The following is a 25025-nucleotide window of genomic DNA, read 5'->3' on the forward strand; positions in this document are numbered from 1 at the left end:
AAACAGAGACTCAGGGGGAAGAGGAAGGTCAGTTGGAGACACAGGACCAACAATTAGACAAACCTGAAGAAGACAAGGGGGTCACAGAGCTGAAAGAGTCAAAAGAAGAGGAGGAAGAGGAAGAAGAGGAGGAAGACAAGGAAAAGGAAAAGCAGCAAGAAAGACAAGAGAATCCTGTAGAGGAGAGGGAGGTGGAAAGACAGATGATCGGCCAAGAAAACTCTGACCACCAGTACTCCAGTGGCGATTACCACCATCAGGCCAAAGAGGAGCAGAGAAAGAGGGTGGAACAAGAGCAGGAGGAGGAGGGGGAGGAGGACGAGGAAGAGGAAGAAGGGGAGGAGGAAAATGAGGGAGAAGAGAGGGAGGTCCACCACGAGGTTGACACTCCTTACACTTTGAGTCCACGCACTCAGGGATCAGAAGCCGAGGTGTCACTCAGGGAAGAAAAGGTCAGCACCCCCATGACTGAGGAAGAGGATGAAGAGCAGGAGGAGAGAGAGGAAGAGGGGGACGAGAGGCAGGGTAAGGAAGCAGGTGAGGTAGTGGAAGAGGAAGAGGAGGATCAAGCCTCTCCTACCACAGTGGTTATAGAAGTCCATTCTGAGGAGGATGATGACGAGGATCAGGAGGAGGATGAGGAGGAGGAAGAGGAGGAGGAGGAGGAGGAGGAGGAAGGAGAGGAGCAGGACCGTGTCTCAGAGGGCTCAGGAATCACAGACGACTCAGAGAACTGGGACATGACCCGAGGGAACCTGGGGTTGCTGGAGCAGGCCATTGCCCTGAAGGCGGAGGAGGTGAAGGGGGGTCAGGAGGTCCGCAGCTCCCCAGAGTACCAACCATACGGCTCCTCCAGCAAGAGCTGTGAGCCTGCTGCTGTGTCCCGCCGCACCCCCCACTACAGCAAAGGTACGTACATGTCTCTGCAGCCAACAGACACCAGGTCCTCGTCCTTACACTGTGTAGTCCAGGACTGGAGCCTGTTCATCACAGCTAACACTGAGCCCTGTGTCTGGTTATAACATATATCAGCTTAAAACATTATATTCATCACCAACATCTAGCTGTTTAAGTTGGATGATAAGTCCACTCTAACAATTTTTCTGAATCACTTTGATGAAGTTCTCTCTTCACAAACATCATCCTCAACTCTCTTAATGCAGCTCTCAGAACAGTTCATCAGCATTTCTCATTGTGTTTGTATCCACACATAGTTCACTACTGAAGACGTGTTCTCACTGTGTTGATGCATTTCTCATGAAAACAATTTGTACCTTCATTAGATAGAATCACAGACCTCTCTCTCACTGTGATACTGTCCTGCAGCATCAGTGTTTCCAATCAAATAACTTTCTTAAATGTCTGAAAGAGCAACGCCAGTCACACACACACACACACACACACACACACACAAAGATATATGTATCTATATATATAGATATATGTGTGCAGTGTTGTGCCAGTTCACACTTAAAAAGAATTAGTTTAAAGTTTAGTTCATACGGATGAAAATGAACTAGTTCACATTCATAGTTCATTTTTTAAAATTTTGAACTAAGTTCACAGTTCCAAAAATGAACTTGTTTGTGTTCATTTGTTCCCTTTTTTTTATATAAATAGACTGCCATCCTTTTTCAGTAGAACCTTCTTCTACCCATCCATTACCAGCCCCAAATCACTGCCACTCCCAAACTAAATGAATTATTGTACACCACTGAAAAATCTCAGACATTTAAAACTCGTGTATAAATATAATCCATCTGAGTCTTCACTTGTTTGTTCCTAAAATTGCTTCAAATGCTCAAAAAAACTGGCTTCAGCAGTAGTAGATGCATCTGCACCGTCTGTACCACTAGCACCAGCCATGCTGGGCCATGTCTATGGAGACGTCATGCAGCGTATGTATGTCCCATATATATGTCCCATACATCTAAGTTTGATAGCATATTTTCCTTTGTCTATTTTCCAATGCAAAGTTCCATGTTCACCATTTTTCTATCCTCAGTTACTCAGTTACAGAAGTTATATTCTGTTTTTTACAACTGTGCCACAAATCTGCTGCAAAATGAAACAAAAATCTAAAACTCAAGTATTTGCATCAAATGCCAAACACTTTTTTCATTATAGTAAATCTTTGGAAAAACCATGTTCTAAATCTAAAGATCCTCTGTCTTTCATAAGCTTGTATATACATTTCTATACAGTGTTGTAAAGTGACAGGACAGTGATCTGCTGAGACGTTAACATGTTCACAGTACAGTAAACACTAGTGCAATGTTGGAACAGAACATAGGTATTTTTCCAACATGTTACTGTTGTAACTGTAGTTCAGTTTGTGTCTGAACATTTTTACTCTGTATTTTCAAAGGTTCTGTTTTTTTAAAGTCAGTCACGTTTTTATTAAAATATCTAAACATTTAGAGTCTAAGTCTGAAGCTCTGGAGAAAAGGTTTAATTCACTGATGACAATGTTGATTCATCTTCCATCTTCACTGGACAGTGACTCTCTACGCTGCAGGAACAGCATGTTGAATCTTTTTATTTATAAGTCTAAACATACTTCAATCAAAATGTCCTCATTATGAATGTAAGCTAAAGTCTGCCTGCCCTGTCACAGGCACCCATTTGCTGGTCATGTGACTACTGGTACTATTTGAGGGTGGAGTCAGTGATACCTGAAGTATCAATACTACAGATATTATAGATGTTGTTGCAAGTATTGAGACGAGCATGAGTTCAATACCAGAGAGATGGACACATCTGACAGTAGATGTCCTCATGTGTCCTCTGGACACATGAACTCTCTGTTACAGGCAGTGATCACATTCTAGTTCAGAGAGTTACCTTTTTATTCCTCCACGACAGTCAGAGACAGAGACATGTTGTCTTCAGGTTGTCCGTACGTCTATCCATACATCTGTCCCATTCTTGTGGACACGATATCTCACACATAACACCTTGAAGGAACTTATTATTATGAACAAATATGGCATAAACATTCACTTGGACTCAAGGATGAACTGAGTGACTTTAGTGGTCAAAGGTCAAGGTCAGTGTGACCTCAGAAACCCATTTTTTAGCCATTACTCAAGACTTCACAGCAATTATCACAGGATTTCACACAAATGGTTCATATTTTCTCCGACTCTGAATAAACAGTGATGTAACCTGGAACTAGTCTAAGCAGAGGAGGAGCTGATTCTAGTGGTTATTTGTTGTTTTATTATTTATCATTAATTTGTTATTTTAGATGTAAAAAGCTGCATCTAATGACATCATCAATAGATGCCTAATGTTTGGCAAATCACAAAGTGTAACCAGGAGCCGTTTAATGATGTATGAACTTATTAAATAATAATTTAATAATTATCTATAGTATCCACAACTGCGTGGTCATTCTGGGCCTGATGATCAGGTCCTTGTTCTAATTAATGATGTGCTTCATTTATTCTCTCTGCCATCGAAACCACACCCTCCTCTATTCAGAGAAGAAGGAAGTGAAGTGTCCTACCCCAGGGTGTGATGGGACAGGTCATGTGACTGGGCTGTACCCTCACCATCGCAGTCTGTCTGGATGTCCTCACAAAGACCGAATCCCTCCAGAGAGTGAGTTCACCTTATCCTTAACAACACGTAGACCACCTGTAGACCACCTGTAGACCAATGGACTCTCCTGAAGCAGGTTCTGTCACTGTGGTGGTTACTCAACTCTCTATGTAACATAGACCGGTTTAATTGAGATGTTAAACAGCTTGGAAAGTGAAGATCTGATTAGATCTAGTTTCTATTTTTACTACCAGTTCTAACCCCTTCTGTCATACAACTAATAGTTCTGCTGTCATTACCATTACTGCTTTTTCAGCTACTGTTTTCATACCACTGTCAGTGATGTGAACCCATCAGTGATCTAAACACACTGACCTGAGTCTGTGTCTGCTGTGTGTCTGTAGTCCTGGCCATGCATGAGAACGTCCTGAAGTGTCCGACTCCTGGATGCACAGGCCAAGGTCACGTCAACAGCAACCGCAACACACACCGCAGGTCAATACACACGCACGCACACACACACACACACACACACACACACACACACACACACACACATGCACACATATACACACAGCTGTATAGATTATGGAAATGATCAGAAACAAATATAAAAGAATAACCAGTCTCATCTAATCATACTAACACATACTCACACCGTCTGAAGAAGACTAATCAATAAACAAACTCCTGTCTAAAGTCTAAATGTTGACTTCTTCTTCTGGCTGTATCCCCCTGTCAGTCTGTCTGGCTGCCCCATAGCAGCAGCTGCTAAACTCAACAAGAACCAGGACAAGCAGGTTCACTTACAGGCCTCAGCCAGTGAACCATCCTCCAACTCTGACAGAGTGCTCAGGTCAGACGTGCTTCTCTTTTTGTTTTAAGTACATTCAGCTGTGCCCGTTTCAGTGCAAGGGTTAAACATGACTCATGACCTTTCCTCCAGGCCCATGTGTTTTGTGAAACAGCTGGAGATCCCTCAGTATGGCAGCTACCGGCCCAACACGGTGACCACCACGCCGCGAGCTAACCTGGCCAAGGAGCTGGAGAAATACTCCAAGGTGTCTTTTGACTATGCAAGCTTTGATGTCCAGGTGTTTGGAAAGCGCATGCTGATCCCAAAGACACCCAGCTCCGCTGAAACATCACCCAAAGCCTTCAAAAGTAAGACATCACCTCACTGTTCCACTGTTACTGTCACCTGACATGAGTTCAAATGCAAAACCAAGTGGGAACAGGTGGACATTAACTTTTAATTTCAGTGGATTTCTTCAGCTTTTACAGATTTTCGCAATCGCTTTGATGCAGTTCTTCTTTAGAAAGAGACGTGTTCTCACTGTGTTGATGCATTTCTCATGAAAACAATTTGTACCTTCATTAGATAGAATCACAGACCTCTCTCTCACTGTGATACTGTCCTGCAGGATCAGTGTTTTCAATCAAATCACTTTAAACTTTCTTCTAATATGTATGAAAGGGCAAGACTAACCCTAACACACACACACACACACACACACACATAGACACTGCCTTCCCATGTGTTCTAAACCAGGTCTCATTTTTTTTTAAAAACTCTTCACACAAATACAAAAATCACACACACAATATACAAAGTGCCACAAATCTGTTGCAAAATTAATCAAAAAATATAAAAATCAAGTATTTGTATTTTTTTCATTATAGTAAATCTTTGGAAAAACCATGTTCTACATCTAAAGATCCTCTGTCTTCCATAGGCTTAGGCTTCAGATGAGTGAATTGCATCAAAGCGATTGAGAAAAAGAGGTCTTTTTAACCTCAGTGTTGAGTCTCTATAACCTCAGTTTTGTGTCTCTATAACCTCAGTCTTGTCTCTATAACCTCAGTGTTGAGTCTCTATAACCTGTCTTGTCTCTATAACCTCAGTGTTGAGTCTCTATGACCTCAGTGTTGTGTCTCTATTACCTCAGTGTTGTGTCTATAACCTCAGTGTTGAGTCTCTATGACCTTAGTGTTGTGTCTGTATAACCTCAGTGTTGAGTCTCTATAACCTCAGTGTTGTGTCTCTATAACCTCAGTCTTGAGTCTCTATGACATCAGTGTTGTGTCTCTATAACCTCAGTGTTGTGTCTATGACCTCAGTATTGTGTCTATAACTTCAGTGTTGAGTCTCTATGAACTCAGTGTTGTGTCTCTATAACCTCAGTGTTGTGTCTCTATAACCTCAGTGTTGTGTCTATAACCTCAGTGTTGTATCTCTATAACCTCAGTGTTGTGTCTATAACCTCAGTGTTGTGTCTCTATAACCTCAGTGTTGTGTCTATAACCTCAGTGTTGTATCTCTATAACCTCGGTGTTGTGTCTATAACCTCAGTGTTGAGTCTCTATGACCTCAGTGTTGTGTCTCTATAACCTCAGTGTTGTGTCTATAACCTCAGTGTTGTGTCTCTAGTAATGATTTACAGTATCTTCCAATATTAATTTTCTATTATATTCAATATTTATGGTCTGTAGCTGCTTAATTTAAATTCATATTTAGTAAATAATAATGAATCATTTGGGTGCATGAATAAACTGAACATACATTTAAACAATAGTTGGCATTAGAGATAAAGAAAAAAAAACTTTGTTCATCATACAGAAGACAAAAATCGGTTTAGTCTGTTCCTCCTCTTTATGGTTGAAATAGACTGATCAATATTTTAATATTACATGTTGTCACAGTTCACAGTCTTTCTGAACAATGTCTAACAAAAAAAGAAAAGAGAAACATGCCATAGACATGTTTTTGAGAGGCAGAGAAGGAAACAGGCATCGTAGACAGTTGCCTAAAAATACAAGAGAACATTAAAGAATAAAGAGGACAGATCAGCTGTTCTGACTGGATCTCACAGTTTGTTTTCATCTGTCAGTAAAAATGTGGATCTAAGCAGACAGCTGCCGTGAGCCCGGCTCTGTTCCAGGTTTCTACCTGTTTAATCACTTCTTTCCTCTCCACTGTCCTCAGCTGCTGCTCATGTTAGATTTGTTGGGTCTGTCAACAATACTGTATTACACAGAGTCTAGACCCACTCTGTTTGAAAAGATCCCTGAGAGAACTGTGCTATATTAATAAAACTGAATTAGATATAATTCACACTGAACCTTGAATATATTTTACATAATTCATAATTCAACAATCCATAATTTTTGTAATGTCAGAGTATAAACTCAATTCTTGTGCATGATTAAACTGGAGAGCAGGAACCAGGCTCATTACCATGTGGTCACCTTCTTAATGAACACTGACATGATTTCTCTGGTACAATAAAAACCAACCACACACCTGATCCGACAGCAGCCACTAGCAGCAGCTGTATCAACAACATTTAGTCATGTCAGACTGCTCTGCTCTGGTTCCTGTCCCAGTAACTTCCCTCCTCTCCCACAGCTAAATCATTCCCTAAGGCCTCCTCCCCCAGCCACAGTGTGTCTGGAGGATTCTCCAAGAGCGCCTCATCCTCCAGTGGTTATGACTATAGCCAAGATGCAGAGGCAGCCCACATGGCAGCAACAGCCATCCTCAACCTGTCCACCCGCTGCTGGGAGAGACCGGAGACTCTCAGCACCAAGCCCAGGGAGCCCTGCGCAAAGGTACACACTCGTTCTTCCTGGGACCAGATCTGGCTAAATCAACCACATACACACTCACCTTCTTTATCTGAACTCTGTAGGAGTCGGACATCGAAGTGGATGAAAACGGCACTTTGGACCTCAGCATGAAGAAAACTAAGAGGGAGGGCATGCAGTCTCCAGAGCCTTCATCCTCCTCGTCTTCATCCTCTCAGCATGTTGGAGCCACCTTGTCTCAGGGCCAAACTCAGCCAGAGTGGGAGGGGCCACTGGACTTCACCAAACCAAGTGGAGTCAAAGAAGAGGACCATGAGGAGGTATGGTACACATCCAGACCGGGGGCCTCATTATAAAACAGTGCGTAGCATTCATAATAAAAGTGTACGTTTGCACAAAAGCTGAAATAACACGCCAGTGCATCCATCATGCAGCATTATGCATGAGTGTCACCGCTGTATTTATATGTTTGCAGCCATCAGGCTGATTAATTCATATCTTGCCAAATTGATTGCAGCAATCAGTGGTAGCCCATCACACACCCTGGGATAACATTAGAAATAGGAAATTTCGTAGGTGAACACAATTTATTTATTTAAGTGGTGTGTCTGGTGCACTCTGTGCATCTGACTCACTGCAGCTGTTCACTGTTCAATTCACCACCTTACCATCTGTGTCGCCAATTTCCCCTGTCTCCAAAATGTTTGTATGCATGAGACAGACTTAGCATACATGTGTGCACATTTTACCGTCAAGTTTGTTTTTATAGAGCCCTATCTTTGTGTGGGAAATGGCTTATGCATCTCTCAGGCCATGTTTTGTGCATACACAATGGTTATAAATGAGGCCCCAGGAGAGTGAGCCATGATGATGCCATCATGATTACCTGTGTTCTCACCTTTGTTCAGGTGGAGTATACGGCTCCCTCATACACCTCATCTGATGGGGAGGAAGAGGACCAGGAGAACCTGGAGGACAGGAAGTACCCCGGTGAGGTCACCACCAGCAGCTTCAAGGTCAAGTTTCAGCCCAAAGACAGCAAAAAAGAGGTTCTGGTGTAAGTAACAACCTTTCACACAACATGGTTCCACTTTCACTGTAGCGTGTATCCGCCGATCACAATGAAACACCTTCTGTACAGTCAGAACATCATAAAACTGTCTCTCTGTAAACCTTCTGCTGTGTTCATGTCATATGAGAGATTCTATGGAGACCAGTTTTAACAACATTCAGGTAACAGTTAGTACTGAGAAAAGTATCTGACTTTGTAACTGACTTGGCACAAGAGTTGAGTTGTTGTTTCCTCATCTCTACCATCTGATAGGACCTGAACAAATTCAACATTAACAGCTTACTGTGATGCTGTAGTATTTCATATAAGCATCATGTGTCTTTGTCCTAGATGTCCCACCCCGGGCTGTGATGGCAGTGGACACATTACTGGAAACTACGCATCCCATCGAAGGTGAGACCTGCTCTCTGACTGGGACATGAGGAGTATTTCTGCTTTATCAATCTGTGGTGTTTGTACCTTAAAAGGGTTGAAGTATGATTTCATTCTGTCATTGAATCATTTCATAACGAGAAGCAGAGTGATAGTAAATCTGACAAAAGTCAGACCATGTCCCTGTCTTGTCTCTCAGTTCCCTCAGTGTAGCTACAGTAGGTATGTAGGTGTCGTTATTGTGACTACTGGATCATGACTGGTTGCTGTTCTGTAACAGCCTGCAAATGACTGTGTAATTATTTTGTGTATAATAACAATAACAACAATAAAATACCTATTGGGTACCAATGTGGCTGTCAACCCCTGTTACCCCCTGTTTCCACCTGTTACCCCCTGTTACCCCTGTCACTCCCTGTTACCCCTGTCCCCCCTGTTACCCCCTGTCACCCCCTGTTACCCCTGTCACTCTTGTTATCTTTTCACTCCTTGTTACCCTGTTATCCCGTCACTCACTGTTACCCCGTTACCCCTATCATTCCCTATCACCCCTTGTTACCCTCTGTTACCCCGTCATTCCGTTCCCTCCTGTTATCCCTGTCACTCCCTGTTAACCCTGTTACCCCTATGCAAGTTCTTAAATTAGTATTTATTATTGATATAGTTATTCATAATATTTTTAATGTATTTTTATGTTATTGTTGTTGCCCCCTAAACTCTAATGTGTTGCCTCCTTGTTTTCTGTATCCTACTTCATCACGTAGAGGTGGTCCTCCTCACCTGTAGGATACTGATCCAGGTGAAGAGGTAGGGGTGGTCTTACCTCCTCACCTGTAGAATACTAATACACATGAACCTCTTCACCTGGACTAACACCCAGTAAATGTTTCCACAGTCATTTAAGGGCTTTAATGTAAAGGTTTCTCTGGTCAATGATCCATGAGGAAGGGAATATGCAGCTGTGGAAGCTGCAGTCTCTACAGGCAGAGGAGTTGGGAGGACTCAGGGTTTTAATATAATGTAGCACATTAATTACTGTTTGTGTTTCATGTTAGAGATGAATCAGATGAGCACATTAATGAATCACAGAAATACTGTCCTCTTATGTTTAACCCCATTAAAAAACAGAAGGAGCAGCTCACACACGCACACCTTCATTCGTCATTATTTTTCCACTATTACTTTTCTGTTAAGATTAGCAGTTCTGTCCTGGCTCTGTAGTCCAATTAAGGTCCTGGCTCTGTAGTCCAGCTCAGGTTCTGGCTCTATAGTCAAGTTCTGTCCTGGCTCTGTAGTCAAGTTCTGTTCTTGCTCTGTAGTCCAGTTCAGGTTCTGGCTCTGTGGTCCAGCTCAGGTTCTGGCTCTGTAGCCCAGTTCTGTCCTGACTCTGTAGCCCAGTTCTGTTCTGGCTCTGAAGTCCAGCTCCAGCTCTGGCTCTGTAGCCCAGTTCAGAGTCTGGCTCTGTAGTCCAGTTCTGTTCTGTAGTCCAGTTCACGTCCTGGCTCTGTAGTCCAGCTCAGGTTCTGGCTCTGTAGCCCAGTTCAGAGTCTGGCTCTGTAGTCCAGTTCAGATTCTGGCTCCATGGTCCAGTTCAGGTCCTGGCTCTGTCACCCAGTTCAGGTTTTGGCTCCATGGTCCAGTTCAGGTTCTGGCTCTATAGCCCAGTTCAAGTTCTGGTTCTGTAGTCCAGTTCTGTTCTGGCTCTGTAGTCCAGTTCAGGTCCTGGCTCTGTAGCCCAGTTCAGGTCCTGGTTCTGTAGTCCAGTTCTGTTCTGGCTCTGTAGTCCAGTTCAAGTCCTGGTTCTGTAGTCCAGTTCTGTCCTGGCTCTGTAGCTGAGTTCAGTCCTGGCTCTGTAGTCCAGTTCAAGTTCTGGCTCTGTAGCCCAGTTCAGGTTCTGGCTCTGTAGTCCAGTTCTGTCCTGGCTCTGTAGCCGAGTTCAGTCCTGGCTCTGTAGTCCAGTTCAAGTTCTGGCTCTGTAGTCCAGTTCTGTCCTGGCTCTGTAGTCCAGTTCAAGTTCTGGCTCTGTAGTCCAGTTCTGTTCTGGCTCTGTAGTCAGTTCAGGTCCTGGCTCTGTAGTCCAGTTCTCCCTGGCTCTGTAGTCCAGTTCTGTCCTGGCTCTATAGCCCAGTTCAGTCCTGGCTCTGAAGTTCAGTTCCGTTCTGGCTCTGAAGTCAGTTCAAGTCCTGGCCCTATAGCCAAGTTCTGTCCTGGCTCTGTAGTCAGTTCATGTCTCTGGCTCTGTAGTCCAGCTCTGTCCTGGCTCTGTAGTCAGTTCATGTCTCTGGCTCTGTAGTCCAGTTCTGTCCTGGCTCTGTAGTCAGTTCAGGTCTCTGTCTCTGTAGTCCAGTTCAGGTCTCTGGTTTCCTGACGGTCTCTCTCTCTCTGTATCTTCCAGTCTGTCTGGCTGTCCTCTTGCTGATAAGTCACTTCGGACCCTCATGGCTGCCCACACAGCTGAACTGAAGTATGTCTTCCTCTGTTGCTGTCTCCTCATGTCCAGCTCTGTCCCTGCTCTGCTCTCAACACAGACACAACTCACTGAGGTCTACAAACACGTGTATTAATGATACAGGGTTGAAACTGCGTGCCTGCACCAACATACTTGATCTTTTATGGAACAGTAATATTTCTATAATATCATATTTAACTGAAGTAACCCTCCATAATAAGTGTCTGGGTTTCTTATTTCTTACAGCTTCATAAAACAGTTGCCATTACACCAGTTTGTTCATAAATAAAGAGTTCATTCATAAAAAAAGACCTAATTACAACGAGCACTGAAGTTAAAGCTCCATATAGTATAAAGGAAGATGTCCATGTGTTTGATTATAGATCAGGTCTAGGTTCTATATTAATACTGTGAAAGTATCAAAGCCTCAGTCCACAGAGAAATGCACACAGCCTGTATTCAGAAACTGAGCCTTAAAACCAGCCGTCAGGACTTCTGGAACTTTGTGATGTCACAACAAAGCAGTCACCAAGCCACACCCACCTGGACCCACCATCCAAACCTTGCAGGATTTGGTTTCTCTGAGTGTTTTACCTGAAATCTGCTATATTTTTATTGGCTCAATCAGAAAACAGTCAGCCAATCAGAAGAGAGGCTCAGAGCCTCCTCTCTTCTGATTGGCTCACCGAACTGCTGTTACTAGAGCTCCAGAGAGAGGACGTGTAAAACTACACTGAGATGAACTACTATATATCTTCTTATGGATCAACAGTTCAAATAAAACACAAGACAAGAGCAAAATATGGAGCTTTAAATGATTATTATTATTATTATTTAATATTATTGTTGGCAGGCTTCACAGTTGCCTTTATTGTGAAAGTTTTCGTATCATGTAACATTAATATTATGTAATATTAGACATATATGTATATGTCTAATGATTTTCAGCTTGTATTAAGACAGTGACTTTTCTGGTTGATTATGATTTATTCAACAGATTGGAAACAGTAAAATATTGTATTACTCCCTATTGCTGGGTTCTGGTATCCAGCTGTTTGAACAGAGCCCTGCTGCAGCATGGCAGCAGCAGAGTGTCTACACTGTCAGTATATACAGGTCAGGCCTGCAGAGTGACAGAGTGTCTGTGTCTCAGGTGTCCGACTCCAGGCTGTGATGGATCAGGCCACATCACTGGAAACTATGCTTCACATAGAAGGTAGGAGCTCTCCTCTTCATCTGCCTACTGCACCATCAGTCACTCTGCTGACAGATGCTGTGACTCTCCCTCTGTTCCTCTCTGCCAGTCTGTCCGGGTGCCCCAGAGCCAAGAAGAGCGGGGTCAAATCAGTCCCCACCAAAGATGACAAGGAAGACTCCGAGCTGCTGAGGTGAGCAAAAGGAGCTGAGAGGCAGAGACTCAAATATACTGAATTATAATTCATGAAATGAACATGTTCTGAAAGTGAGACATGGTTTTTAGTTTAATACTAATTTATCCTCCAGTGCAACAGGACAGACCTAACATCTCAACCCTACCACATGCAGCTCTAACCAAACCTAAAACATTGTTTCATATAATCACACAAATTGTGATACACTAAAGTTTCCTTTAGTTTGCATCAGTATATTACACAAACTATTGTACTATCCATGCAGCTACACATTATTCTCATACACGGACACAGACTGAAGGCTCTAATTGAAGGTTAACTGAGGCCTTTTTACAGTCCATTTAAAATATTGAATGCAGCCTCATGTTTATGTAATTACACATTTCATTCACACATTTGATGTTGTGACATTTGTATTTTCTGGGACGTTTAGAAGTGGCTGCCAAATAAATTCTGAACCTGAAGGACCAAATCTGGATCCTTGAGTCCCTCTGTTGCTGCACCTCCTCTCTCTCAGTGAGTCTATTCAGTGTTTTCTGCCTCCAGGTGTCCAGTTCCCGGCTGCGACAGTCTGGGCCACATCAGTGGGAAGTACGCCACTCATCGTAGCGCCTACGGCTGTCCACTGGCAGCACGTCGGCAGAAGGAAGGTCTTCTTAATGGCACCCCCTTCTCCTGGAAGGCCTTCAAGACCGAAGGCCCGACCTGCCCAACGCCAGGCTGTGACGGCTCCGGCCATGCTAACGGCAGTTTCCTGACTCACCGCAGGTATCGTTCAGAGAGCAGCTCAGCCTACACCTTCATCTCAGAGTACATTCATACAAGTCACCCTCCCCAGGTCTGACCTTAGACCCTGACAGTGACAGTTCATCATCTGATACAAAGGTGGAGGTGAATGACCTCTGATCATTGGCTACACAGAGCCTGGACTTGTTTTATAGCTTCCTCTGGAAGATGCCCAATCGACCCTTTGTATTACAGAAAACACTAATTTCTGATTGGTTCATAGTGGTTAGTCCAAGGTTCTCAATCAGGAGTTGAGTTTTTCAGCTGTCTTCACATTCAGTTGTCAGCAGTGCAGCTCAGGGTGCACTTTATTACCGTTTAAGCTCTTTTACATGATTCACTTTCCCACACTTTGAAAACCCCTGATTTAGACAAATACTGCTCATTTCCTTTGGTAATTCACCATGAAGTTGAGTCACATGGACCAAGGCTAGATCACCAACTGATCTGGGGATCCAAACTTTGAGGGGTCCCAAGGTTCTGAAGCTTGAAGTTCATTATATGTGAGATGATTTACAGTAAATTCAGTAAGGTCGCATTCAGCCCTGTAATTCATTTCAACACAGAGGGGTCCAGCAAAGAGTCACTGGGTCACTCAGCAACTAAGTTCCACTTGAATCTAGATCAGTTTGGAAACAGGCACTACTTCATCAGAAAATCAGAAATGATAAAGGTCTTAAGGTGGTTATTACTATTATTATATTAATGTTGAGAAACTTACTGCCAATTTCGAAATCTAAGTATTGACTCATAGAACTGATCAGCTGCTCATCTCAGTCTGTCAGGTTGTCCCAGAGCGTCAGCCAACAAGAAGAGAGCCAAGTTCCCCGGAGACGAGTACATTACTGCAAAGTTCAGAGCCAGTGACGGTAAGAGTTAGTCCCTCTGTCTAACAGTATATCTCAAACTGTGTCTGCTGCTGTTATCACTAACACATAGAGACAACAACATAGAAAGAGCACAGACTCAGAGGTGTAATGTTCTCTACAGCTGAACACACTGCAGCACCACAGACATCCACAAGTGGCAGGGTTAGCAGGGGTCTTGATTTTGTGTTTGCTAACTGTGTTCACACAGTTCTGGACAACGATGAGGACATCAAACAGCTCAACAAGGAGATCAATGAACTGAATGAGTCCAACTCAGAGATGGAGACTGACATGATGAACCTGCACACTCAGGTGAGGAAATACATTCAGGAGGCAATGCCTGTTGATTTGGCATTGATCAGAGACAATAAAGACAATAGAGACTGCAGGATGCTGCAGAAACCAACTTCACTGATGCATTAGTAAAGCTCTGTGTGTTGCTGCTTGTTGTGTGTCTGTCTCTGCTTCAGATCTCTTCAATGGAGAAGAACCTGAAGAGCATGGAGGAGGAGAATAAACAGATTGAGGAAAGGAATGAGGCTTTGTTCCTGGAGTTATCTGGTCTGAGTCAGGCCCTGATCCAAAGCCTGGCCAACATCCGCCTGCCCACCATGGTGAGTATACACAATGCATTTTGAATTCTTTTAAAAGAAGAAACTAATTCTATATATAGTTTCTTTTAGTTTCTATTAGTATGTGTGTGTATGTATGTATGTATGTATATATAATCATCCTATTTCATATAGGCTGCACCCTCTAAGAGCTGTCGCCATTGGGTTTATCCCTTGCACATGCACAGTGGTGAAGGTCTTTTTTCAGGTCTGGATCTAACACCTGCACAACCTTTTTTCTTCACCTGCAAAAGATAATAATAATAATAAAATAAATCAAACGTGACCATTGAGGTATTTTAAATATTTAGTGATGAGTCTATTTCCCTGTTAAATGTTCAGTCAGTGATGAAATGTTCAGACCTGCTTTGGAAGTACTCCCTTGGTGCTTCTGTGTGGAAGCTGTATGGCCCCCCCTCAGCTGCCAGCTGGTCTGCCCTCTTCTGGTGGATTCCCCTCCTTCGCTCTTATGGGTGCTACAGGAGCTCTAACTGTAGGGAGATAACCCAGCCCTCTGCCCCACATCTACATTATAGGACTCCTTTTTAAGTGGTCTACAGGATAAAGAGCACAGGCGTAGCATGTTAAAATGTAGAACACTCTTGCTACCATTGCCGTGTCCCGGCAACTACATACATAACTACATACACAAGGTTCTCAGGCCTCGGCTGACTGACAACCACATAAGGGGTTGCTCCCACTTATCCTGAGGCTTACCTCGGGTCCTAGCTCTCTGATACTTGACCAACACTCTGTCCCCTGGCAGCGATTGGCCCCTTTAGTGGGGCGGTCATCATTTTTCTTCTGGTGGAAGGTTGCGTGTGGGCACCTTTTTGTAGGCGCTGCTGATGGTCCTGGACCCTGTCGCTGGAAGTCAGTGGTTCCTCTGTGGGTGGCAAGACCAGCATTATGTCTTGAGGGAGGCAACTATGTCTGCCAAGCAGTTGAACTAACAAAAGTGTTATTATACATGAAAAACAATTCCCATACTTTGTCGGGCCAGCTCTCCTTGTCCTCTTCCAGAGTGCTGAGAAAGTCAATTAAGATTCAGTTGAACCTCTCACAGACACCGTTTCCAGATGGATGATATGTTTCCATAACGACTGCACAGTTCTTTAATTACCTGGAACAGTGAAGACACTTGGGGGGGGGGCACAAATAGTTGGAACAAGTGTTGCCAGAGTACTTAAGCTGTGGTAATGGCTGTTTGGTCAGGTGTTGGGATGGCCCAGGCAAACTTTGTAAAATGATTTGTGATGACCAATATGTTGTCAAAACCCCCTATGACACAGTTTATCTTCAGACAGTCCATAGCAACAAGCTCAATGTGTGCATTGATATCAAAGGGGCTCTGTCTTGTGGGGCTCCCTTGTTGAGGACACAATGGGCACAGGCTTTGTTTTAGGTCTCTACATCATGGGTCATCTTGGTCTGCACAGGACTGACAATGTCTTTTCTGTGCCAAAATGCCATGCTTGTTCATGGTAACTCTCCACATGGCCACCATTAACTGGCAGAACAGGTGTTCTTCCTGGGGTAACTGGACTTGTTGTCACAGGACCTCATCTTTCATGGTGAAGCAGCCCCAATGTTGCAGAAGTTCTACCACTGCCTTAGCCTCTGTCTTTAATGCAGCTGGTTCAGGGGCAAGCCTTGCTGCAGGAGTTGGACCACTCTTTGGACAGTTTCATCCTCCTGTTGAGTCCATCCAGGTAGAAGTTCCTCAGTTGGATTGGTTGCAATTCACATGTACATAGATTGAAAGAGGTGATTCTGCTGCAGAAGATGGTTGAAATGAAGCAGCAGGTGGCTGAAAGTTGGGAATCTCCAGTTCGTTTGGCGAGTTGGGCTTCCTGGACAAGGCATCAACACTTGCATTGTGACGACCTGGCCTGTGCTGGATGGTGTAATTGAAGTTTGCCAGACAACTTAAAATATCTATAATTGGATTCATTCCTTTCACTCAAAGGAAGGCTTTGGCTTGTATAAGCAATTACTCTCTCCTTACCATCTAGATGCTGGCAGAGTACAGCTACTAGGCCTTGGTTTCTGGCATCTGTGTATAGGTGAAAAGGGAGAGCAAAGTCTGCAAAAGCCAGGATTTGGGTGCTGGTGAGTTGTTCTTTTAGGGTGTGGAAGGCTTGTTCACATTCTTCTGTCCATTCCCAGAGACATGCCCTTTTGGGGCCAGTACCATTCAGCAGCTGATTTAAAAGCTTTATGTGAGAAATTCTTTATGAACCTCTGGTAGTAGCAGATGAAGCCTAGGAAAGAGTGCAGTTCAGTGACAGTTTTTGGTGTTTTCCACTCACGTACAGCCTTGCTCTTCTCGGGGTCCAGGGTCACCAGAGTCAACCCTTTTGAGTACACTATCACATCATCCAGGGACATGAGCAATGCTTCAGAATTTACTCAAATTTAGTCTCCCCGACAACTTTCCATAAGTCTCTGGAAAGTTGTTGGGGAATAGGTTAACCCACACACGGCATGCAGTCAAACTTGTAAAGCCCCATTGGTGTGGTGAAAGTTTTTTTTCCCCCATCTTTCGAGTGCAGCTGTACTTATCAGTACCTTGAGGCCAGATCCATTGTGGAGAGCCACATGGCATTGAACATGGAGGTCAGTGATTCCTCTACCCAGGGACGAGGGTAAGTGTACATCCTGCTCACTGCATTCAGCTTCCTGTGATCTACACAGACAAGTAGGGAACCATCCTTTTTAAGGACAAGCACAATGAGTGAGGCTCAAGGACGGCTCCCTTTTGTACAATCCCAGAATCTAGAATTCCCATAGTATTGACCTCATTTTGTGGAGGACTTCAGGAGAGATTTATACCTTTTACGGATGAGTGGGACCTTCTCTGTGGGTATGGTATGTTTCACTGCCTTTGTCCGCCCATAATCCTCAGAGTGATTTGCAAAGACACCAGAGGAACAGGTCTCAGAGCTGGTGATGCTGGTTTTCTCTCAGGCTTTCTGTGGAGAGGCTGACTGGGTAGGGTGTATCAGCTGCTTTTGTTTGGGCAACACAGGCAGAGTGGGCACTCACTTACACATTCTGTTCTGTAAGACTGTGAGGTCTACCAAGTTGATGATCACAGCTCACATACTCACAGCAGCTGGGGTCATCAACTTGGTAGACCTCTCCCAGCTTCTGATAGCGATGCAAGTAGACAAGTGTCTGGCCACAGTTTCTGAGCTGGAATTCTACCTCCCTGTACCATTGCCACTGTGCTCTTTGTGGAATCCAAGCAGCTCCAACACTGCCTGATAATCCTGACCATGCAGTCCAGCCCTTGTGTGGCCATAAATGATCTGCTCATTCTGTGTAGGGATTCAGATTCAGTTCTTGATCATAAGGCGGACAAAACCCACTCTTCCATCTGCAGCGGCAAACAGTTTTTCCCTTTAACACTGTCATAGGGCTCAGCACCACGCTTGTCAACCTGTGGTGGAGGCAGAGAAATCACTTGAGTGATACCTTCTATTTTTACATCAATAGTAGGACTTTCTCCAGGTAAGTGAGCCTGGTTAATGTGGGTGTCACTTTTTCCTGCTGGGCAGCTCTCTACAGCTGGACCCTCTAATTCAGGTTGCTGTGGATGGTTATCCCCTCTTTTTATAGTAATTACATACCAGGTTGGACTATTTCTGCCATCTTCCATTTTGCCTTGAACCACTGTACTCACCCTTCCTTGGCTACTTGGTGATCGCTGCGAACCTCTGCTGGAGGTAGTAAGAGGGACTATCAGAAGGCCAAAACTTTCCCTGGTGTCTTTGTTGACTCTGCTCACCATATTCTTTCCTCCTATGCTGAAATGCAACACAGGGCTCATGAGGATTGATGTTGGGTGTCTAGCTCTCTGGGGCTGACTTCTGTTGTTCTTTCACCTCCTGGATCAGCTCTCGAGATCGAGAAGTAAACTGCTCTGGAAACTCATGCTTCAATTCCTTCATCTGCTGCAAATCCATGACCATGCATTTTTCCTGTTGGGGGACATAAGACTGAACACGATAGTAAGGCCATGGAGCCACATCAGGCTGAACAGGGGGTTAGTTTTTCAGACAGCGTAAGTCTGAGCAGGAATTTCTTCCTTCCTATAACCCTCTACAAAGGCCAGCACTTCCTGTATCACCTGGGCAAAGGTTAGGTATTCTTGTACTAACAGCTTTGTGTGTAACTCATGTCTGAGTGTAGTTTCCCGAAGGCCACCCAAAGAACAGGGTAGTCTCCCTAGCTTTCTGGGTGCAGCTGAAATATAGAGAGCGCAGAACCGAGGTAGGCACCCTATCCCCATACAACTCCTTAAGTTTGTCAAAAATCTATTTGACTGTTACAATATGGGTATTTCTCTCTTTGCCTCCCCCTCTAGGCACTTAACTCTAGATCTACCTGGTGGGTCTGAGAAATATATTGAACAATCACCATCATTTGTAAGGCAGCTTTCCATTCAGATATAATAATGGCAGATGTCTTACCTGAAAGCTTATGTGTACCTGGAGCCACAGAAAAAAGGGTACAAACTGATGTGACAATGGGAGTATTAGGAACAGCATCAGCACTTTCATTACTGTTCGTCATGATGAAGGGAACGTACTCACCAACCAGCATAAAATACTCCTGATACTGCCAACAACGCCAAAATAGGTGTAGCTGCAGGTTCGTATTTAAACATCAAACATCTAGCACTCAGTTGGTCTGAGGAAGGACGTGATGTCATGAGGAACACCTGCTGTCACTTTATTAATCAAATGGTTTCAGTTATATTTGGATCATTTTGTCTGGACAGTTTGAATTTAATACATTTAATTCTAACAGCTAAAAGCGTGTCAAATGAGTCAATGTAAATTAAATGATGTGTCTAAAAACATTGTTCTCTGTCAGAAATGTTCAGATGAAGCTGCTTCTCAGTCTAACTGTAAACCTTAATTAACATAATACCTGTACTTACACAAATACACTACACCAGTGCATACAGTGTCTGTGGGGTGTTGGGATCTGCTGGACCTGGCCTCACAGGTGGGACAAGACTGGTGACCAGTCTGTTGTTTCCCTGCTGACAGGGAGCTCTAACGCAGACTGAATGATGTGCAGCTCAGAATCATTGTTATTATGTGTGAAGAGTCACAAGTCCAGGTTTACGACTCTGACTCAGACGTACAAGACTTGACCTTTGACCTTGTGTGTGTTCAGCAGGAGCCGCTGTCCGAGCAGAACTTCGACAGCTACGTGGACACCCTGACCCACATGTTTACTAATAAAGACTGCTACCAGAACCCTGAGAACCGGGCCCTGCTCGAGTCCATCAATCAGGCTGTGAAAGGCATCGAGGTGTGACAGAGTAGGGCCACGGTCCCCACAGCAACACTCTTTCTTTCCATACCTTTAGATACTGTATGTAATTAATTCTTCTGATTTGGAACTTTGTCATCTGTTGTTTGCGTTTGTTTCCTGTTTGCATGTTGCTTTATGATGGTGTGAGTGTGAAGAGACGAGGGTGTGGATCAAACTGTGACTGTGCACACAGAGCAGTGAACAGATTAGTTAGTGAACATATCCCATTACACAATAATGTTGATAGTATCTATAAGAGCATAGTGATGTTGCACCTCCAGGACTAGTTTGTAGATTCATTCTTACAATTGCTGTGTAACTATTTAAGTCCTTTGCAAATGTTGGTTTAATAACAACTTATTTACTCATGTCTGCTGTATTATTTTTGTGTTGGCTTATTTATGAAACATTATCTATTTATTCAGTTTTTTTTATTTATTTGAAAATGCTACCTGAGAAGATTTTAACCAGTAACCAAGAGAAGGTGATCGTTTCCTCTGCACTGTTGAACAAAGAGGAAATATTTTAAGATATCAACTATGAATTGTTTTATAAATCTTATTATTTATTTAAAATACAGGATCTTTTTAAGTGCAAATATTTTGTAACTGAAAGTTTTTAATAATTTTCTAAAATATTTTTTGGTGCTTATGTTTATATGATTTTCCTTTTTATTTCCACAAACTATTTTCAGTACATTGCAATACACTGTGAATATTGAGCTGCACATATTTGTTATTTATTTGGTGATGAAGAACAAAGTGATGGTGAATATTTATTTTGTATCGTCTGTGTTAATGATGGCTGTGTCAGGATTAGTCTTTAAGTTGCTCTTGAAATAAAGGTTAACCCACAGTGCATGTGGACGAGTGGCCTCTGTTTTTCTAAACAACAAACTGCTCCTCACAGTCAAACACATTGTTTATTGTTGTAGAAAGAGTCTCATGATTTCTCCTGTTGGTTTATGTTGTGTTGAAGTTTGTCTTGAGCGTCTCCTTGGAATAAAGACACAGGGGATCAGCAGGGGAACAGATCAGTGAAAACACGTCGTCGTTTAGAGCCTCAACGTCTCTACATCTTCTTCATCACATCCTTTAGCCACTGATGGTCATGTGACCAATACACTCATATATATCTCATATACCCTCAAACACTATAACATCTTTGTCACATGTATGAGGCACTGCCACCCTTTAGACTCCAGACCAGGGGCCAGTTTCACACAGACAGACTTTGACTGAGGCTTATGTATAACAAACAGTCAGACTTCAGATCGACTGAGTCTGAATTCATCTGCTACACAAAGCAGTTCAGTTCTTGACTATATTAAGTCACAGACTGTGGTAAAATAAATTCTGGGTAAATTTAAAAAATGCCAGACTGAGGAACCACATCCAACCACTCAGCTCACTTTGTTTTTTGGAGGACATTTTACAAATTCATTGAAGAGTGAAACAATAGAAAGAAAAATCTGAGTTGGTTTAAAAACTCTTTCTCTTCTCTTTGCTCTCTCCATAACAATGTTAGCAAAACACAAATTATCAGCCATGTTTTCCTGTTTTTTTGTCATTGGGTGCTCTGGTCAGCGCAGGTGTCATTGTTACCATGGTAACATTGGTCTTAGGCCTAAATTAGTCTGGGGGTAAGGTGCCTAATGTTTTTCACTCAAAATGAGTCAGCCTTTATTTTTCTGACTAACATTAGACTGATCTATGAGCAACATGAAGACTAGACCAACACTATACACACACACATACATACATATATATATATATATGTGTGTGTGTGTATGTGTATGTAGACAAGTCTGTGAAACTGGAAACTGGACCCAGGTGTGGACCAGATGTTTCTGTGCTGTTCAGTCTTCTGACAGTGTGTCCCATTCTTCATTTAGTGATCAACAGCAGCCGTATCAACACTGCTGACAGTCAGTTGTTTCCTGTGCCAGAATCATTAGCATCAACATGATCACACACAATAAACATGAAGCATTAAAGAGATGCTACATGTTCATTAAATCATTGGTGGATGTGGAAACATTCAGAAGTTCATCAGCTGCCTCAGTATCAGTCCTTGTGATCCTGGTCCTGGTGTTACATGGTCCTGAATTAGGGTTGACAGTGGACTGTGATGGAGGATCTCTACAGTCAGGTGTGTGGGGGGGTCAAGGTTTTGTTGACACAGGTACGAAGGATTCAAAAAGCCTTGGACCACTCACTGATCATTTTATTTTCAGACTGGAGCTGAAGTGAACGAGTCAAACACAAACAAACTTTTACTCATTTTAATGGTTAAAAAAATACTTCTTCTGCGCAAAGAGACAACAAGTCCCAGTCTGCTGAGGAGACAGGGACCAAAACAAACATGGCCACCGAGTGATGAGAGGTGGAACGAGATAAGATGAGGTAAATGTTTTTGAGGAGAGAAAAAAAAAAAGGCACAATTTACAATCAATCATGCCCCAAATTCACAATAGTAATAATAATAATAATAATAATAATAATAATAATAATAATAATAATAATAATAACAATAATAACAATATATCAGTACAACTAAAAAATCTGAAAATCTGTAACAACAAAAAATACAGACCAGTTATATTATACAAGTCCTGCCTGTCAGGCCCCCCCTCCTTCAGAGCGCCCCAGTCCTGATCCTGTACACACACAGTCACCATGCTATCTGACCACCAGACACGACACGCAGAGTTTGGAGGGCCCGATGCAGTCGTCGTGGCAGAAGGCGCCGCAGCCCTGGCACATGATCATGGCTTTGAGGCGACATGAGCACTTGAGCGCCACCTCCTCCGTTGTGCTGTCAGTGAAGGCCTGGATGCTCAGGGTCTGACCGGAGGCCAGGCGGGGGTGCAGCTGCAGCACGCCGTCCGCCATGCTCCGCGAGAAGCCGCCATTGTCCATGACTGACACGTTGGCTGTGTAGCTCACGGCGCCCACACCTCCGCCCGGCTTGGGCAGCTTCCCATACAGCTGGAAAGGGAGAGAGGAGGCAGAGGAGGAGGGGGAAGGAGAGGAGGAGGTGGAGGGGGAGCCAGAGGAGTAGGGAGCTTTAATGTGCTCCTTTTTTGCCATCCTGGCTAAAGTCATCTCCATGTTAAGGAGCCCCTCCATTGCCCCCCCGCTCAGGTAGCTGTCCATAGAGCTCAATGGCTCCTTTTTGGTGACACTCATGGGTACAGTGGGAGAGGATTTGGCCAGAGCCTGGCAGGAGGGGCGCATCACCGCTTCATTTTTTATAGTGGGTGCAGGAGAGAGCTGCTGTTGGTGAGGGTGGGGGAGCTGAGACTGGGGGGGGCGCCAGTTAATCTTAATAGTAGGCAGCATCTCCGTGGGACAGGTGTCTGCGTGGGGAGGAGACGGCCCGTTAGGCATGGTCCGGTGGGCTGGCTGGGGCCGGTCCGGAGTCGCCCCGGGGGAGGGCTGGGGGCCACGAGACTCTTTGATGACGGCCGACTCCACAGCACTCTGGTAGTTGGGCTCTGACTTACTCCTGGAGGAGGAGGAGGGGGGCAGGGGGGTGATGACCGGCACAGCCCCGGGGGCCTGCTGGGACTGATACTGTGACACAGCGGGGCCCTCCATCACACATGACACCGAGCGGCCTGTCGGAGACTTGATGTGGAGCTGAGAGACCACATTCAGTTCTGGACTAGAAGACTGGGCAGAGGCCTCAGGCCTGTGGCGAGGCCCTGGGGTCCTTGGTGGCAGCGGTCTGGATTGGGGTCCTGGCAGTCGGCTGATCTCCAGCCTGTTGGCAGAGTGTGGGGGGAGGACCTTCTCCAGGGGCAGGCTGCCCTGCAGCAGCTGGGTGACCAGAGGATTGTTGGCCTCCACGCTGGACACGGGTCTGGAGGAGCTGGACGGTCTCCTGGAGGACACCGAGGACTTCACACCTCCACGACAATCCTCCTCAGCAGAACTCTGTCTGGGGGCTCGTCCGTCGTCCACTGGTTCCAGTTTGACCACGACACTAGGGTCCTTGAGCCCCTGAGTGTGAGACTGCTGGTCCACAGAATGGGGGCGGGGCAAACTGTTGGGGAAGCAGGGCTGAATGACGGTCTGACCTTGGCGGCTGGACACGTGGGCCTGGATGACTGGCTGCTGGTTCTGAGAGCTGCATATGACCAGCTGGCTGTTTCTCTGGGTGCTCAGGAGGGGGCCCCAGTCCTGGTCTGGCTGCTGCTGCTCATCGTCCTGACTCTCGTTCTCACAGTCTGAGGCGGTTTCCGTGGAGTCGCTGTGAGTACCCGCCTCGTCTTCCTTCTCTGCTCCGGACACAGAGTCCACACCTGTTGTCTCTGCAGCTGAGTGAGGGAGGGGCTCCTGGGGGTCCACGTGATGGGAGCCATGCTGGATGACACCCCCCTGCCCGGCCTCTTTCCCTTGTTCCTTGGAGCTGGCCAGCGTCTGAATAACATCCACACCCTGAGCCCCGAACCTGGGGAGGGAATCAGGGATTGAAGTCGGGGCCAGTGAGGGTTTTTCACAGACTTGGCCTGGCCTCTCTGAGGGGGCTGCCACCGACTCTGGCACCTGGCTTTTCCTGGTGGGCTGGGGGACCACAGACTCGGCTACAGTGTCGGGCTCTGGCGAGTCAGCAGCCTTGTCTGCGATCCCGTTGGGGGGGCTCTGAACTCCGGCGGATGTAGCTTCTATTTCCTCTACAGACTCTGGCCCCCCAACTGCCTCCTCTCGAGGGGGGCTGGGTGTCTGCGAGGGCTCCAGGGACATGGAGGTGGAGGTAGTGGACAGGGAGGGGGAGGGCTGGGGTGTGGGATCTACACTGAGAAGCAGTAGTTGTGTTCCAGACGAATTAGCGCCTGAAGACGATCCCTGCTCCTCCATCCCACTATCTCCTCCTCCTCCTCCTCCTCCTCCTCCTCTCCTCCTCCTCCTCCTCCTCCTCCTCCTCCTCCTCCGGGCTCGATAGGTCCCGGATGCTCTCGTGCTCTTCTTCCACTGCTGCTATCCGGTAGCCCAGCAGCAG

The 25025-nt window shown here is 44.9% G+C and overlaps 2 protein-coding genes across 2 annotated transcripts in view; one reads left to right on the forward strand and one right to left on the reverse strand.

Annotated features, from left to right (window-relative positions):
- Positions 1 to 403: 403 nt before the first annotated feature.
- On the forward strand, positions 404 to 20882 carry LOC111219295 (myelin transcription factor 1-like). The gene is made up of 17 exons (XM_022741928.1): positions 404 to 909; positions 3487 to 3606; positions 3951 to 4041; positions 4289 to 4402; positions 4493 to 4710; positions 6956 to 7158; positions 7239 to 7454; positions 8043 to 8191; positions 8537 to 8599; positions 10974 to 11042; positions 12181 to 12243; positions 12332 to 12415; positions 12965 to 13186; positions 13982 to 14073; positions 14282 to 14385; positions 14544 to 14687; positions 19881 to 20882. The coding sequence occupies exons 1-17, from the start codon at positions 465 to 467 to the stop codon at positions 20019 to 20021; spliced, it is 2538 nt and encodes an 845-aa protein (XP_022597649.1). The 5' UTR covers positions 404 to 464; the 3' UTR covers positions 20022 to 20882.
- A 1667-nt stretch (positions 20883 to 22549) lies between these two features.
- The window catches only part of LOC111219297 (putative Polycomb group protein ASXL1), a 19750-nt gene continuing 17274 nt past the window's right edge, over positions 22550 to 25025 (reverse strand). Inside the window, exon 13 of the mRNA XM_022741931.1 lies at positions 22550 to 24923. Within this exon, the coding sequence (XP_022597652.1) occupies positions 22700 to 24923 (2224 nt within the window). The 3' untranslated portion in view covers positions 22550 to 22699. The remainder of the gene's footprint in view (positions 24924 to 25025) is intronic.

The sequence above is a fragment of the Seriola dumerili genome, unplaced genomic scaffold (assembly GCF_002260705.1).
Source record: "Seriola dumerili isolate Sdu_G_001 unplaced genomic scaffold, Sdu_1.0 BDQW01000056.1, whole genome shotgun sequence".
Lineage (NCBI taxonomy): Eukaryota > Metazoa > Chordata > Actinopteri > Carangiformes > Carangidae > Seriola > Seriola dumerili.